General features: G+C 44.2%; 1 protein-coding gene across 1 annotated transcript in view; it reads left to right on the forward strand.

The window, feature by feature from the left end:
• The first annotated feature begins 7,749 nt into the window (after positions 1 to 7,749).
• LOC109921003 (adhesion G protein-coupled receptor E1-like) overlaps positions 7,750 to 17,565 on the forward strand; it is a 70,474-nt gene continuing 60,658 nt past the window's right edge. Inside the window, 4 exon segments of the mRNA XM_048617827.1 lie at positions 7,750 to 7,918; positions 8,981 to 9,112; positions 12,823 to 12,920; positions 16,671 to 16,848. Of these exon segments, the coding sequence (XP_048473784.1) occupies positions 7,750 to 7,918; positions 8,981 to 9,112; positions 12,823 to 12,920; positions 16,671 to 16,848 (577 nt within the window).

Consider the following 17,565-nt stretch of genomic DNA (forward strand, 5'->3'; position numbering starts at 1 on the left):
GTCAGAGGTAGGTTCTTTACACAGAGAGTGGTGGGTGTGTGGAATGTGCTGCTGGTGGTGGTAGTGGAATCAGATACATTAGGGCCATTTAAGCGACTCTTGGATAGGCACATGGATGATAGTAAAATGTAAGGTACGGAGGGCAGTTTGATCTTAGAGGAGGATAATAGGTTGGCACAACATCGTGGGCCAAAGGGCCTGTACTGTGCTGTACTGTTCTATGTTCTTAACTAAAGGTAGCATCAGTAATGACTGACCAAACCAGAACACAACAAAAGGCAGGGAACTTTCTTTACATCTGTTCACAAGATGTGGGCATTACTGGCTAGACCAGCATTCAGTCCCTTATTGTTGTTGAGAAGATGGTGATGAGCAGTTGTGGAGTCATAAAATCATACAGCATGGAAACAGACCCTTCAGTCCAACCAACCCATGCTGTCCATAATCCCAAACTAAACTAGTCCCACCTGCCTGCTCCTGACCCATATCCCTCCAGACGTTCCTATTCGTATGCTTATACAAATGTCTTTTAAACATTGTAATTGTGTCCACATCCACCACTTCCTCAGGAAGTTTTTTCCACACGCGAACCACCCTCTGTGTAAAAAAAAATGTACCTCGTATGTCTTCTTTAAAATCTCTCTTCTCTGATCTTAAAAATGTGCTCCAGTCTTGAAATCCCCTATCCTAGGTAAAGGACAACTACCATTAACTATTAGGGGTCTATAACCTCATTACTTTATAAATTTCCGTAACGTTGCCTTGCAACCTCCTATGCTCCAGTGAAAAAAGTCCCAGCCAATCCTGCTTTTCTTTCTGGATCAAACCATCCATACCTGGCAACAGCTACAGTTCATGAAGTATGGCTACATCTAAAGTTATATTACAGAGGGAATTCCAGGATGTTAGCCCAGCAACCCTGAAGGAGCGGTGATATATAATTCCAAGTCAGGATGTGAGTGGCTTGGAGAGGAACTTGGTGTTGGTGGTATTCCTGCTGCCCTTGTCCTTTGAGATGGCAGAGAGCATGGGTTTGAAAGGTGCTGTCGGAGGAACCTTGGTGAATGGAGTTTATAGAGGAAAGAATTAAGAGTGAGAAGGTGATGACTGTAAAGTAAATACTGTTACTGTCTTCATGATTGCTGCACTTAAAGAAGCAGCTGTCAGAGGTGATTCAACCTTCCTGTTTTAAACTTTAGTCTGTGTGTTTCACAGACTGCCGGGTGTGCTTCAGCTTGTTATAGTCTACAAATAAACATTTTTAGGGCTGAATTTAACCATATTTTAGCAAAATGACTTTTGTGTTGAGTTTCATGTTTTCTCTTTCTGTTTTCTGTTTTTCTGTTTCATGTTTTCTCTGCAAGGCCTAGAAAATTTTCTCACACTATGAACCTGATTTGCCTCATTAACTCCCTGTCACACCCTATGGCTCCCCTTTCATCCAATGTGAGCAGGATTGTCCCATTCACGGTCACTGGAAGGACCCCCCCGGAACATCCTGGAATATTTAAAAGCCTGTTGCACACCCGGTCAAGCATGGTCAGTCTGTAGCTGCACTCCCCTGTTCATGACATTTGCCACAGGTGTGGCAGACAAGGGGTAACTGGCTCCCTGCTTTGCAAACAGGGACTGGAGGTCCTGGTGGATGGACTGGAGCAGAAGAGGGACATCGTCCTCATACAGGAGAGCCAGAGGAGGCCATGACACCTGACCCTGCCAGCCTGGGCCAATGTTGCCACCCAGATCACTGCGGCCTCAGAATCTAGAGGAATGCCCAGGACTACAGGAGGAAGGTCAATGATCTTCTTCATTTCACCAGTGTAGGTGTCATCATCATCTCTCTGATACCTCAAATTCACTCTATCTCTGTTACCGCACCCACCTCCCAACAAGGCTCATGTTCTACTCTGACTGTTACCTGCAACATCTTCTCTCATTCACTCTCACTCACCCAATTCTCCCACACCACTGGGCCTGCAGGGCCAATGCACTGCTTATTCACTTGGCACACCTCACCCCCTTTCCCCCACCCTCTTTCCCCCACCTGCTCTCAGATAGCAGTTGTGTGACCCACTACCATCAGAATCAATCCCTCCCGTCTCTTATTCCAGCAGAAAACATGTTTCAATAGGGCAAAATGAACCAGGGTAGGTGGTGGAGAGGATCCGGACCATGACCGCCCCAAGCAGCTGAATGACCATGCCCAAGACCTTGGAATGATATCGGAGACAATCCTTGACTTACTGTGCCGGGAGCCCCTGAGTGATGGGGGTCTCCCTAAACTTCATTGAGCACCATTTGCCTTAGACACTGAGAGGTAGCTGTTTACTTGGATGCCACACAGTGTGTTTTCTGCAGACGCTGCTGACATATGGTGTAGCTGTGAGATTGATGTGGCACGGTGCCATCCAGCAACATGAGGACTGCCTTTGAGCTCTGGTTGAGGTGTCAAAACACAAAAAGGCAAAAGGCAAGGCAAACAATGCTGTGACCATCCGAGTAGGCACAATGTGGGTGAGCACTAAGAGCAAGTGAGCAGCTCTGAGATGCAGCCTGGTCCAGCCCACGAGCCGGTTGTAATGCAGAGCCCTTGCAGTAGCATTGCAGTGTTATTTGCCAGTGTGCTCCAAAATGCAGCATTACAGTGCAGAAGTGTACTGTAAGGGTACTGTAAGTGCATTGGAGATGTGCCATGATGATGTAGAGAGACTAGAACATGTTGAATGTTAAGATCAGAGGGTGTGGGATGTTTGTGGTTGCTGCCTATGGTGTGTGCCTGAGACATTGATGCCATGTGTCCAAGACAGAGCTTCAGAGAAGCAAGTGGTGAGCTGGAGTTACCAGGGACCTGTGCAGATTTTCACTTTAGGAATTCTCAGCATTGGTTTTTACCTGGAAGGTTGTAGAAAAGGAACCTGACTATTAATGAGACAAGATTAAATAATAATGAGGGTGATAATGAGTAACGTTTCCAGTTAATTGACCCCACGCTGCTCAATAGTGAGAATCTCAGCTCAAGGTCCAGAAGTATGTTGGAAAATACAAATTGTTGCTCCTGATATCAAGAAACACCTCACTCAACTTCTCACACAAATCTTCCAGATTTCTCACCATAGCCCATGTCATCCAGGGCCTGGGAAGATTCTGCACCTTTCTATTGGAATATGACAAGTACAGTTACTGCCCATTATAAACATGTACAAGGTATTGTTCAGATATAAATTGTTGCTGCCCGTATATAATAAGCTGTTAATATCTATACATAAGATGCACTGATTCTGTCTGATAAATAATCTGTTAATGTAAATGTGGGAGGTACTATCTAATTTCACAATAAATTTCCTGTTGCCATGTACAATGCAACTTCCTCCATTGCAGTGGCTACTCACGTGGATGATGTAAAGTGTGTGAAAATATTGAGGTTGGTGCTGAGATTCACTCAGTGTATGAGAGAGTATTGCTGAAGCATTTGCTCTGGTGGCTGGGAAGTCATGAGATTAGGAACATCGTGTCTAATCCTGGGTGAGTAAAAGGGATCAGATGGGGTAATCTGTCTAGGTGTTTTTATGTGAACTTACACTATAACAGAAACTGTATTGAGTGTGAAATTTAAATGGATGGAAGGAGTGGATGTCCAACCAGGAGTGCTGATGTGTTCTCAGCTCAGTTCTGTTCATTTACAGATCAGAGTGTGCATTTAGTGTTAGAAGTACAATGATGTCAGAAGTTTGGGGGTGATGATTTTACAAAGAACAAAAACAGTAAAGGACATTACAGCACATGAACAGCCCCTACAGCCCAGAAAGACTGTGTTGATACCTGATGCCTTTTAACTAAAATTTTTTTACCCCCATGCAGTCTGTGTCCCTGTATTCCCTGCCTGTTCTTGTATCTGCCAAGATGCCTCTTAAACGTTGCTTTTGTATCCGCCTCCACCACCTCCTCTGGCAGCGCATTGCAGGCACTTATCAATCTCTGTGTAAAAAACCTGCCTCTTATACATCACCTTTAAACTTTCCTCTGTTTACCTTAAACTTATGTCTCCCCATAATTGACATTTCTACCCTGGGAAAAAAGACTGATTATCAAATCTACCAATGCTTTTCATCATTTTATAAACTTCTATCAGATCATCCCTCATCCTTCAACATTCAAGTGAAAACAAAAAAAGTTTGTCCAATCTCTCCTAATAGCTAGTAACCTGCAAATCAGGCAACATCCTGGTAAACTTTTCATGTATCTTTTCTCCAAAGCCTCCACATCCTTCTGGTGTGGTGACCAGAACTGTACACCATATTCCCATTTGGAGCATAACTGCTAGCCTTGATTGGTTGGACTGAATGCCCTGTTTCTGTGCTGTGGATTCTGATGTAATTCAGTGAAATTTGAGCAAAACCTGCCCTGTGCAACACTAACAGGACAGCAAAGAATGCAAGCAGCAACAGTTAAATGGCACAAATGGCAACCTCTAATAGTAATGAGAGCTGAGGAAGTCACAAATCCGTTGTAGCCATTGCTGCAGATATAAAGTGGAATGGAGCACTGAAATACACCTCAGCTTTATGGAATTTATGTTGATCTCTTTAATTGTTTTCACCTCCATCTAAAACCAGAGAACTGGAGGTAAGGAGGCACATGACACTGTTCCTTTACATCAGAGAGCAGGGTGCGAAGTCAGCCCACATATACTGCCCTCTGTGTTCCAGCCCCTGTGTGTGAAATGAGTTTGGATAAACTAGATCCAAATCTCACCGTACATCTGAAATACATTACTGGCTGGCATGATGGATGTGACTGTGTCTTAGGCAGGTCCCTGCTCGCTTTTAACGGGAGTCTTGTCCACAGCCTGAATTGCCACTATTAATATTACATCGTCTGGCAACACAATGGGTGGGAGGTTGATATTTAAGGTATTAACCACTCACCTGACTCTTCCCTGCCCAATGGAGGGCTGGATTAAAATCGAGGCCTATTGGGTTTTATCAGCCAGGTCACTTGGTGGAATCAAATCTTGTAACTTGTGAAACTGACCTCATTATGCCTCTTAATTTGATATTTAGCTTCGGTAAAATGTCCACATGGAAGTTTCCAGATTGTTGTACAAAGCCAACTGGTTCCACAACGGCTCTCAGGGAAAGGGACAGGCCAACAGTGCCCAGTCTGGGCTGATGCACATGTATCAAACTCAGACATTGTGGTGGGACCTCAGTTGTCTTTCCAACCAAACCCAGATCCATCCTCACTACCTGCTGTTTGAAAAGTCGATGGACCTGTGGATGGGGAATGGGTGAAAGATTGGAGAAAGACCTTTTCAGGTCAGGAACAGAGGCAATTGAGGAACAAACTTCTTAAATGCTTCATCTTTTTTATCTCCTCGTGGCCTGCTTCATTTGGAGACTGTGCCCAGCTTGGTCTTGTTCGAGGAGTTCTTCTGTTCAAAAAAGTCATGGCCGTACAGGTAAGTACTAATCAAGGTCAGGACACTGAAGACAATGGTCATGTCTTTTCCCATCAATTTCTGCCCACACACATGCATCACATCCATTTACCACACTGACACCCACACCAATGCCCCACACCCATGCCCCACACCCAGGCCTCCCACACGTGCCCGACACCATTGCCTCACATACCCGACACCATTGCCTCACATACATGCCCCACATTCAATCCCCTCACCCATGACCATCGTCACCATGTACAATGGTGGCCTGTCTGCAAAAGCCATCTTTTTACATTTTAAATTGAAAGAAATGGCCTTTATCTGAAGTAGAATGGAATATAAAAGTAAGGGGTCCTGCAACAAATATGCAGGGTTTTAGAGAGAGCACATCTAGTGTTCTGCATGCAGGTTATTGAAGGAGTGATATATTTGGAATTGGAAGCGATTGGAAGAACATTCATGAGGCTGATTCCTGGGATGATGGCATTATCACATGAGGATTGGGTGGGCCTATACCCAGAGGAAGAGTGAAAGGTGGGGCGGAACCTGAGAAAGGTCTGGGCGAGATTGGCTGTGGTGAGCTGCGTGGCAGCATCTGGCCAGGAGTCTGGTGAGGCACATCTTGACATGGGGAGCATCTGCTATGTTTTTGCCAAGCTGTGAGGCAAGTTTCGCACTTGGGCTGAGTGGGTTGCTAATGAAGGGGGATTATAGCTTGTTAAATGTCTTGTTAATGGCATTACTCACCTCATCAATATTCAGCTTCCTATCTGATCAAATGCATCAAACAAGCTTGATGTCAGGATGCTCGATATAGAAATCAGAACGGAGACCTGGTGACTACAGCTCACCACTTACTGGACAACAGGCACCAATATCTTACTGGCCAAATTTACCTCATATTCATGCACATTGACATCCAACATGTGCCAACTTCGATGGACCCTTTGAACATCTCCAATCCACTTCTGCATTTGAACACTGTGCCAGCACAGAGCATTGTAATGCAGGAGCAAGGGCACTCAAGAGTGCTTAGGGACACACACCCAGCTCATGGATTGGACCAGGCAGTAAGTCCAGGTTGTTTGCTCACTGCCATAGTGCACACTCCACTACAAGACTTACCGAGATGCTCACAGCATCCCTGCCTTACATTACCTTGGCTTTTTGTGGTTTACCCACTCAGCCCCACATATAAGTATTACTTCTGAAAAACAGTTATATCAGACTTGAAATATTAATTTGGTTTCTCTCTCCACAGATGTTGCCAGAGTTTCTCTGGCACTTTCTGATTTTTTTTTCAAATTTCCAGCATCTGCAGTATTTTGCTCATATTACTTCTGCCTGGCCTTGCTATTTAGCACAGACTCAAAGGAATGAACCATGTCATGGTTATCAGCAGGTCACAGTCAAGCCATAGAAACACAGAGAACAGCAACAGGAGTTGGCCATTCGGCCCATCAAGCCTGTTTCACTACTTATTAAGATCATGGCTGACGATCCATGATCAGTAGCCTACCCGCTTTTCCTTCATATCCTTTGATCCTCTTTGCCCCAAGTGCTATATCCAGCTTGTTTTTGAAGCACACAATGGTTTGGCCTTGACAGCTTTCTGTGGTAGCGAATTCCACAGACCCACCACTCTGTGGGTAAAGAGATTTCTGCTCATCTCAGTCCTAAATGGTTTACCCCATATCCTTAAACAGTGATTTTGGACTGTCCCTCCATTGGGAACATCCTCCCTGTATCTACCCTGTCTAGTTCTGTTACCATTTTATATGAATGAGGTGCCCCCTTCATTCTTCTGAACTCCAGCGATTATAATCCTAACTGATTTAATCTCTCCTCATGTATCATTCCCACCATCGCAGGAATCAGCTCACTGCACTGCCTCCATGGCCAGAACATCCATCTTCAGATAAGGAGACCAAAACTGCACAGAAACAATCATGGGCAAAAGACTTTGTTCAGAAGTTCCTGCACACATATCCCCTAATTTTCTTAAAGGCTGCATGGTTCTCCAAGGCCTGTGCACAGAAGCCAGTAGGATGATCTGCCATGATCATATTGAATGACAGAGCATACTCAAAGGGCCGAATGGCCTACTCCTGCTCCTATCCACTATGTTTCTATATTCAAGGTGTATGAGATGAAATTTTGATTGACTAAAGAGTTTAAGGTTATGAGGTACTGACAGGAAAGTGGAGTAAAGGCAGTGTCAGTTATTGAATGGTGGAGCAGTGTTGAGGGGCTGAGTAGCCTGCACTTGTTCCTGTATCTTAGGTTCTAATTAGAGCAAAGTAGTAATGCAGCCATTAACAAACATCACTGTTTACACTGATATCAATGAGTATAAATCGCCACCTTGTGATCCATCCACAACATGTCACAACTTAACAAGGAGGTCTGAGTGTTTCTGTGGTACAGGGCTTATAACCATTCGTGGGAGTTCTGGCAAAGCAACAACTTGTAAAGGTAAGGACGATAATCTCTTGTTTGTGATAAGGTTGTTGGTTCACTAGGGTGGTCCTTGAATCCAAAGACATTAGAGACTAATGTCCAAGTAAAATCCAATAGAAAACCCGAAGGGATAATAAAGAAAACAAATAGTACAGTGGTGGAAGAGGCCCTTTGGCCCACCAAGACACATGATGCCTTTCTAAACAAAAAACATTTTGCCTCTACTTGGATCTGTATCCCTCTATTCCGTGCCCATTCATATAACTGTCAAGGTGCCTCATAAACATTACTATTGTATCCACCTCCATCACCTCCTGTTGCAGTGTAATCCAGGCATTTGCCACCCTCTGTGTATAAAAGAGTTGGATCTTGCATCTCCTTTAAACATTCCCCCTTTTACCTGACATCTTATCCTCTAGTAATTAACAATTGTAGCCTGGGAGAAAGACTCCAATTATCCATTCTATTCATGCCTCGTGGTTTTCTTGATATATTCTAACAACCTTAAGGGCAGAAGGAAACAAAATGTTGTTGGACCTGGTGGGCAATGGCGCAAGTGAATCCCAGATAATGTCCACAACCTGCATACAAGGAAGTACAATTTAACTAAAGCCTACAGACTACAATTTACCCTCCGAGCTGTACACCATCCTGATTTGGAAAATTATTGCCGTTCCTTCAGTGTTGCTGGGTCAGAATCCAGCTTAGGTCGGTGTCAGTTTCAAACCTGAAGGACGTATATATTTAATCGTTATTCAGAAATCCACTGAAGAGTTGAGGAGGAACAGTGTTAGCCAAAGCATTGTTAAAGTGTGGAACTTGCTACAGCATAAAAAGTTGAGCATCGATGCATGAGGTAGATGCAGTGAGTCAGTTAGAGAAAGCTGTTAGGTGGAGCCTCAAGACCACCATCCATCTAATGGACCAAATGGCCATTTTCCATGCTGCAAATTCTGTGTAATGTAGATTATTAACACCAATTTACCAGGCTTTATTCAAGTGGGAGCCTGTATAGTCCATGTTTGTTCAGTCGAGCTCTGAAGCAGTTGCTGTGACCTCTTTCCCTCTTCACTTCAGATGTGGACGAGTGTGAGGATGAAGATGTGTGTGGCAAGAATGCTACCTGTCATAACTCCTTTGGGAGTTACCACCGTATCTGTCGGGCAGGATTTCAGCCAGTTCCAGAACAGACAGGAAAGACCAGCACAGGTAAAGGTAACGATTAATGAACAGAGCTACATAGAAATGATTATTGGCACTGGCGGTTTGGGTGGGCTTGAGAGTGTGTGTGTGTGTGTGTGTGTGTGTGTGTGTGTGCATAATTAGTTCGGGCCCATTTCCAGACCTAGACTCATGATGCCCAGGTAGCTTCTTGATGGACCATAGATGCCTAAGGCCTAGGAAATTGGGCCTGAGGCTTTATCTTTGAGGCCTCTCCTGAGGGCTTTTGGGTGACTGGCAATTACAATGAGGTCAGTTCCAGGGAAGAGAGGGTCAGAACAGGCAATGGTAGCTATCAGAAAGCTTGTGGAGCTGAAATTAATTAAATTAGTCTTCAGTTGCTGTTTGCCAAGAATCACAAGTCTGACCCAATGAAGCAAATGTTAGTTACAGGGTCTTCCAACAGGTGTTAAGTCCCTCTTTGAAAGAAGAGGGCTTAATGGATGCCTAGCAACTAATTTTCATTGATCTATAATTTAGACTAAACTCTAAGCAGACTCATTAGTATCGTGTCTGTCAGTTTGGCTGAGTTATTACCACACTGGGTCAGAAGGGTGTTGGTATGAAATGCCACGCCAGGATTTGAGAGTGTAATCTAAACTGATTCCCCACCACCACAATTTGCGTCACACAAAGACAGAGGGACTAAAGAAGGGTTAAGCATGCTTGCCTCCGTTGCTCAGTCCTTTAAGTGTAGGAGTTGGGACGTCATGTACAGGACATTAGTGAGGCTTTGTCTGAGGTACTGTGTCCAGTTTTTGTCGCCCTGTCATGGGAAGGATATTATTAAGCAGGAGAGAGTTCAGAAGAGATTTAGCAGGATGTTGCCAGATACAGAAGGATTGAGTTATAAGGAGAGGCGGGGACTTTTTTTACTGGAGCATAAGAAGTTGAGAGGTGACCTTATTGCAGTTATAAAATCATGAGGGGTATAGATAAGGTTAATGGTAGGTAACATTTCCATGGGATGGGGGATTTCAAGACGAGGGGGCACGCTTTTATGATGAGAGAAGATAGGAGTAAAAAAGACATGACAGGCAAATTTTTATACAGAGGGTGGTTTGCATGTGGAATGAACATCCTCAGGATGTTGTGGATGTGGGCACAATTACAATGTTTAAAAGACACTCAGATAAGTACATGAATAGGAACAGTTTGGAGGGAAATGGGCCAGGAACAGGTACGTGGGACTGGTTTAGTTTGGGATTATGTTCAGCAATGACAGGTTGGACCAAAAGGTCTGTCTATGAGATGCCAAAACTGGGCCCCATCTGCCCAGTCACGTGGTCATCAGAAATCCGTACTAGGAAGATGGCAGGGTTTTGAACTGGGCACGAATATTGAAAGATCTTTTAACTACTCTAATTTTTACAGTGCAACCTCTCAACTGTTCCAACCCAGAAAAGCCAAACAATTCCACCCTCACACAGTGTGGTGGGAAGCATTCACAAACCCTCGAACAGGTATGTGACCCATATTGTTCTATTCCCAAACTGACTCATTGAAACGGTCCTGATGATTAATGGGGTTCACTTCTTTGTGCCTGCAATTTTTGATTTAACATGAACATGGATTTGAAATGGCTACAGGATGATTATAATGGTCACAGGTAATGATTGCAGATTTAAAAGGCTGAATGAAAGAAAACAATGTAAAAATTGGCAGCTACTTTCCTGGCAAACTAGCACTTCACTTTTATCTGCATCAGAATGTTTAAATGGGACCTTCCAAATGGGATCTTGTTTGGCAATGTCTAAGGTACCTTAGACATTGCCAAACAAGATCCCATTTGGAAGCTTTTCCCCCTGCTCTGATAAGAACAACTCAATAACTGAAAATTTATCCTCTTTAGGTTTGCTTCCACAATCTGGCCGCTCACTTCATTAGTTGGAAATGAGCTTGGGAAGCCAGTCTGTCCCCAGTAGGTCCAAATGTTCTTGACCATAGGCTCGATTGTCAAGTGAGATGTTAAACGCAGATCCCATGTGCCTTCATGGGGAGAACCAAGATCACAGTGGCACTCATGTGCAGAAAGCATAAGGGAGCTTCCAGTAATGTCCAAGTCAAGATTTGATCCTCTATACAAAACATTAAATAGTTTATCATTATATAATCACTTGGCATTGCTGTTCATGGGAACTTCCTGTGTGAAAACTGGGGTTCACCTTTCCCTGCCTTACAACTGTGACAAAATCAACATCATGAACAAAACAGCTACACTCCAGAGGTGAGAGCAGAGTGACTGCCCTTGGCATAAAGTCGACATTTGACCAAGTTTGACTTCAAGGAGATCTAGCAAAACTAGACTCCTTCACAATCAGGGGAAACTGTCTGCTGGTTGGAGTTGTAGCTGGCACAAAGGAAGATGGTTGTGGTTGTTGGAGGTCCGTCATCCCAGCAGCAAGAGATCTCTGTGGGGCTTCGTCAGGATTGTGTCCTAAGCCCAACCATCTTCAGCTGCTTCATCAGTGAACATCCCACCTTCGTAAGTGAGGATGTTCACACAATGTTCACCGCCATTCACCACTCTTCAGTTACTGAACCAATCTGTGTCTATCTGCAGCAAGACCTGGACATCATTCAGGCTTGTTTTGATTAAGTGGCAAGTTGTATTCACAGTACACAAGTGCCAGGCAATGAATATCTCCAACAAGAGAAAGCCTGAACATGACATTCAATGACCTGGGGGTTACCATTGACTAGAAATTGAATTGGACCAGTTATATAAGTACAGGTGCTACCAAAACCGGTCAATCCTGCAGTGCAGAACTCATCTTCTGACTCTCCAAAACCTGTAGACTATCTACAAAACAGAAGTCAGATGTGTGGTGGAATACACTTCACTTGCCTGGATGAGTGTCGCTCCAACAGCACTCAAGAAGCTGGTTACCATTCAGGATAAAGCAGCCTACGTGATTAGATCCATCCACCATCTTCAACATTCTCTCCCTCCACCAGTGACGCACAGTGGGAGTACAGGATCCTATTAACAAGATGCACTGCAGCAACTCACCAAGACTCCCATGGCAGCACCTGGAAAAATTGTCACCTCTAGGACAAGGGCAGCTGCTGCCTGAGAACATCAGCAATCACCAGGCCACACACCATCCTGACTTGGAATTATATCACCGTTCCCTTGCTGTAACTGATTCCAAATCCTGGAACTCCCCACACCCCTCCCCCATGAAGAGCACTCCAGGTGCCCCCTACACAAGATGGACAGCAAGAATTCAAGAAGGAAGTTCACCATCACCTTCGAGAGGGCAATTAGGTATGGGCAACGATTAATAAATACTGTCCTAACCAATCACACCCATTTCCCATGAACAGATACATTTAAAAAAACAATCAGTTGTAAAGCATTTTTATCATGTCAGAAAGGAATGAGTGGTGCGATATAATTTTCAGTCATTGTTCCTTTCTTCAGGAGAAACATCCCACGTCAACGACATTCCCTAATACTGATGCTGTGAACTCCAGTGGGATAGAACCAGATGTCACTGTCTGGTACAATCCCAGTGTCACCACGAGCGACACCAGCAATGTCATGTTCCTTATTTCCAGACGATACAGAGTTGATTCTCCAGGCTTTTGCTCTTGGGACTGTTGCTTTTGTGGATTTTCCAGGTTGACTTGTCCAGTGATGGTTGTCAATGAGAAGGGGTGCTTTTTAACTATTGTCTTGTTTCACTGTCTAGCCAAACTCTTGGGAAGTGGGTCTTGCTTCGCAATAGAATCAGCTCGCCAATTACTTAACAAAGTCTGTCAGAATTTCAGCGTCACAGACGATATCCAGGTAAGGAATTATAGGCCCAGTGTTTTTATTTACTCCAAAAGTGACATGGTTCTGGTGCAGAGTGTTCTACTCTGCAAAGCCAGTCAGTGAAGAATGATACCAGAGCCAATCTTACCATAGACCTACATTTATTTACAGAGTGAAACAGTAGAAGCACGTGCCTCCAAACTCAACCATCTAAAGTTTCAGTGAATGTCTGTTTATTTTAAAATTTTAATTTTTTTTAATTGACCTACTTTTCTACTCAACCTGTTCCGGGATGTGACTACATACCTCTGGAGCAGGTAGGACTTGAGCCCAGGTCTCTCAGTCTTCGGGGGAGGGGGTATTACAGGCACTACCACTGCACCGCAAGAGAGCCTTTGAATGTTTCTTGGTCTGGCCTCGATTGTGACCCCAGTTAATGTCTTCCATCAGCACATAACACATTTGGTAAACATTTATCAGAAAGGACTAGATTTTGGCAGAGTAATCTAATACACCGGATTTACATGTGCATTAAAATATGGATATCCTGAGCTAAAACCCCACCTCTCTGTTTGTACTGGGATTGCAGCTTACATAAATTTAAGCCTGTAGCAAGCAGGGGTGAGTTATTTGCTTGACCTGTCATCCAAATGGTTTACTTGGGATTCTGCAAACTTCATTACAAGGAGGTCATTTTTTTCCCTATAGTCATCTGATGATAGACAATGGATGTTCCCATATATCAATGTAACCTTTATATTAGAGGAAAAACTTGAGCAGGACTAAGAGGAATTGGGAGAGATGTCACTATTTCTGCAGCCTCCATCCCCCCAACCCTCCAAGGTGTTTGTGTTCCTCAGATTCTAGCCTCATATGCATTTCTGAGTTCAATGGCTCCATCATCACCTTTCGCTGCCAGGGTCCCAAGCTCTGGAATACCATATACATCAGCTTTTCTACCTTTCATCATTTCCATTAGGTCATAAAAATGTAGAAACAGGAGAGAGCCATTCAGCCCATTGGACCTCTTCCATCGTTCAATAAGAGCAGGGACGATTTAGTTTTAGCCATAACATCACTTCCTGCCTGAATCCCAAAACTTTGTCTTCTCTGTCGCTCAAAAATCGAACTTAGCCATCAGGATGTTCAGTGGCCCAACCTCTACTGCTCTCTGTGATGCAGATTTCTGAAGATGAATAACTCTCTGACAGAAACAGTCCCCCCTTGTCATTGTCTGAAATAGAAACCCCTTATTGTGGAACTGTGCTCCTTAGTTCTAGAATCCCCTGTGAGGGAAAGTATTCTCCGAGCATCCACCCTGTAAAGCCCTTTGAGAATGTAATATGTTACAATAAGACTCCCTCTCGTTCTTCTAAACTCCAATGAGTCTAAGCCCAAATGTGCTTAACCTTTCCTCATAAGGCAACCACTTTCTCCCAGGAATCAACTGAATGAACGTTCCTTGAACTACTTCTGATGCCAGTAATATGGCTTTCATGAAAATTTAATTTAGGTAGTGCTGAGATGCAGTCACACAGATGGCCATATAACTGTCGCAAGACTTTTCAGTTTTCAGTCTTCACCCTTTTTAATGTTAAGACTAACGCTGTATTTGCCCTGTTAATTGCTTGCTGAATCTTCTTGCTGTTGTAACATGAGATTTGAACACACAGAAGGTCCAAAGATTCTGAAACATTAATTCTTTATTTCATTGACATTAAGTTATACCAAAAGTCAAGAGAAATTAAAATTAAATGAGGAAGTATTTACATGGAATGAAGCCTATGGTTTACTTTGAGTTGAGAAATCCCTTGTCTGTCTGCTCCTTCCTGAAATAATTAACCGAAGGCTGGTATCCCATCACCAAGTCACCCTTTATTCACACGAGCTTAGAGCATGACATTGACACAGCTCGCTCAGGTCCAGCTCTCAGAGTAAGCAGAGCCCATGGCACTCCTGTTTATGTCTGTCAGCCAGGTGTCCCTCATTGGACCAAATAAACAGCCCCAACAGGGGATTTATATTCTGTGAGATCTGCCTGGCTGACATCGTTCTAATCACTACACTTCCCCTTTCGCCTCCTTCCTCCAAAGCGACTTTTTTATTCCAGAGCGGGTTTGTTCGACTACCCTGTGCCAACTTTCTCCATGGCCTGCAGCTGGAGGCACAATTTCTCGAGCTGCCCTGCTGAGTGCCCTCTCGGCATTGCCACCTGCTGCTGGAGGTTCCATTATGGTAACTTTTGTGATTCATGTACAAGAGGATTCGGATTGCTCTACACTGCAGCACTCTGTGATGTTTTTCTATTTAACTGATATTCTGATTTTTTATTCTTTCTGCCAAAGTGGACAACCTCATGTTTGACCATATTATTCTCCATCTGCCTTGTCCTATCTGTATTCCTTTGCAGACTCTTTTCATCCTCTTCGACTTGCTTTCCTTTGTGTTATTTTTTATTCTTTCATGGAGAGTGAGCGTTGTTGACGAGACCAGTAATTGTCACCATTCCTCAATTTTGTTTAAACTGAGGCCATTTCGGAGGCGGTACAGACTTGAAGGCCTGAAAGTTGTTTTCCATACTGTTTGATTCAGGGAGCAATTAAGGGTCAACCACATGGTTGTGAGCCTGGAGTCACATGTAGGCCAAACTGGGTGAAGATGGTAGGCCTCCTTCCCTAAAGGGCATTAATGAACTTGCCTGGTCTTCACAACAATCGGGATCATTTCATGGTATCTTTGTGTCACAAGCCATTTTGGATACAATGTATTTGGTTCCCCACTTTAAAACATACCTTAAAACCTATCTTTTCGATCAAGCTTTAAGTCATCATGTGACTATTGTGACCTAGTGTCATACTTCTATAATACTCCTGTTGTGATGGTCTACGTGCTTTGGGGAAAGAAGCCAATATTTTATGTTAGGTGATGGCCCTTAATGAATTCCCAACTTCTGAAGGGAGACTGGATCTTCCAATCTGAATATGGGTTTGATATCCAATGAGATGTTCTTATCTGATCAGTGTGTAGCATCCCATCATTGTGTAGCTTGCAGGGGCCCATAACACCTCCCTGCAATAGTGGATTAACCAATGCGTGAAGCTGGTGTAAAGATGACCATAGTAAAGGTAGGAGTGTTCAAATCACAGACTGTAAATTGAGCAGGATCTGAGTGATGTGTGCCAGCGGTAAAACAGTACAGGTTACATGTGATTGCAGACCCACAGCAATGGGATTGAGGCTGAGCTCCATTCTGGAATTGACTTGGGAAGCCACTCAGTTCAAAGGCAGCAAATGTTAGTAATTTGCAATGAGGACAAGGCAGGAGATTGGCACCTGGGCACAGAACCAGTGCAGGCACAATGGGCTGAATGTCCTCCTTTGGCACCGTTACAATTCTGTGATTCTGTGAAAATGCCTACTTTGGCTGTTTCTCTTTAATTTCAAAGTTTCTTTTTGTGAATTGCAGTTCACCGCTGTTGTGATATGTGACAACAAATAAAAGAGAGAGGAGCATTAACCTCATTTATTGAGGCAGATAATTCACAGTCACAGGTGGAGGGGGTGGAGAGCAGCAACAGGGACAGGAGGGAACGGGAGAGGAAAGGAAGATTCCAAGACAATCATAGTGAAGACGGTGTGGGAAAAGGAGGCAAGAAAACAAAAAATTTGAGAAGGAAAGAGGAGAAAGCGGTTCAGAGAGAAAAGGAATGAGAGAAAATTAATATAAGAAGGGAAAGAAACAGACCCATTTGTTCAAGAAGCCATTTATTTTTCTATCCTCAGGTCATCGCAAACTTTACAAATAGTCTCTTCAATAGGAATTCACGGCTACAGAACATGACGACCAGCCAGTGGTTAAACGTAACAACAACCATCTTAGATCTTTTGGAGAATACGGCAGTGGCTATTGCTTTGACTTTGCCCAGTGGAGGAACAAAGTCAATCTCAGAAGACTCTTTTGGTAAAATATTACTCGGTAGAAATGCTGCCTCTTCCGTACCTACACTGGCCCGAAACCCGACCTCTTCCTCCGTTACGTTGATGACTGTATTGGCGGCGCCTCGTGCTCCCACGAGGAGCTCGAACAGTTCATCCACTTCACCAACACCTTCCACCCCAACCTTAAGTTTACCTGGACCATCTCTAATACCTCTCTCTCCTTCCTGAAACTCTCTGTCTTCATCTCTGGCAACCACCTAGAAACCGATATCCATTTCAAGCCCACCAACTCCCACAGCTACCTAGAATACACCTCCACCCACCCACCCTCCTGCAAAAATGCCATCTCCTATTCCCAATTTCTTCACCTCCACCGCATCTGCTCCCAGGATGAGGCATTCCACTCCCGTACATCTCAGATGTCCTCGTTTTTCAAGGACCGCAACTTCCCCCACTCAGTGGTCAAAAACACCGCGACCGTGTCTCCTGCATTTCCTGCAACTCATCCCTCACACCCCCTCCCCGCAATAACAGCCAAAACAGAATCTCCCTCGTCCTCACGTATCACCCCACCAACCTCCGGATCCAACTGATCATCCTCTGACACTTCCGCCATCTGCAATCTGACCCCACCACCAAAGACATTTTTCCCTCCCCACCCATATCTGCTTTCCGGAGGGACCACTCTCTCCGTGACTCCCTTGTCCGCTCCACACTCCCCTCCAGCCCCACCACACCC

This window comes from Rhincodon typus, chromosome 38 (assembly GCF_021869965.1).
Source record: "Rhincodon typus isolate 14 chromosome 38, sRhiTyp1.1, whole genome shotgun sequence".
NCBI lineage: Eukaryota > Metazoa > Chordata > Chondrichthyes > Orectolobiformes > Rhincodontidae > Rhincodon > Rhincodon typus.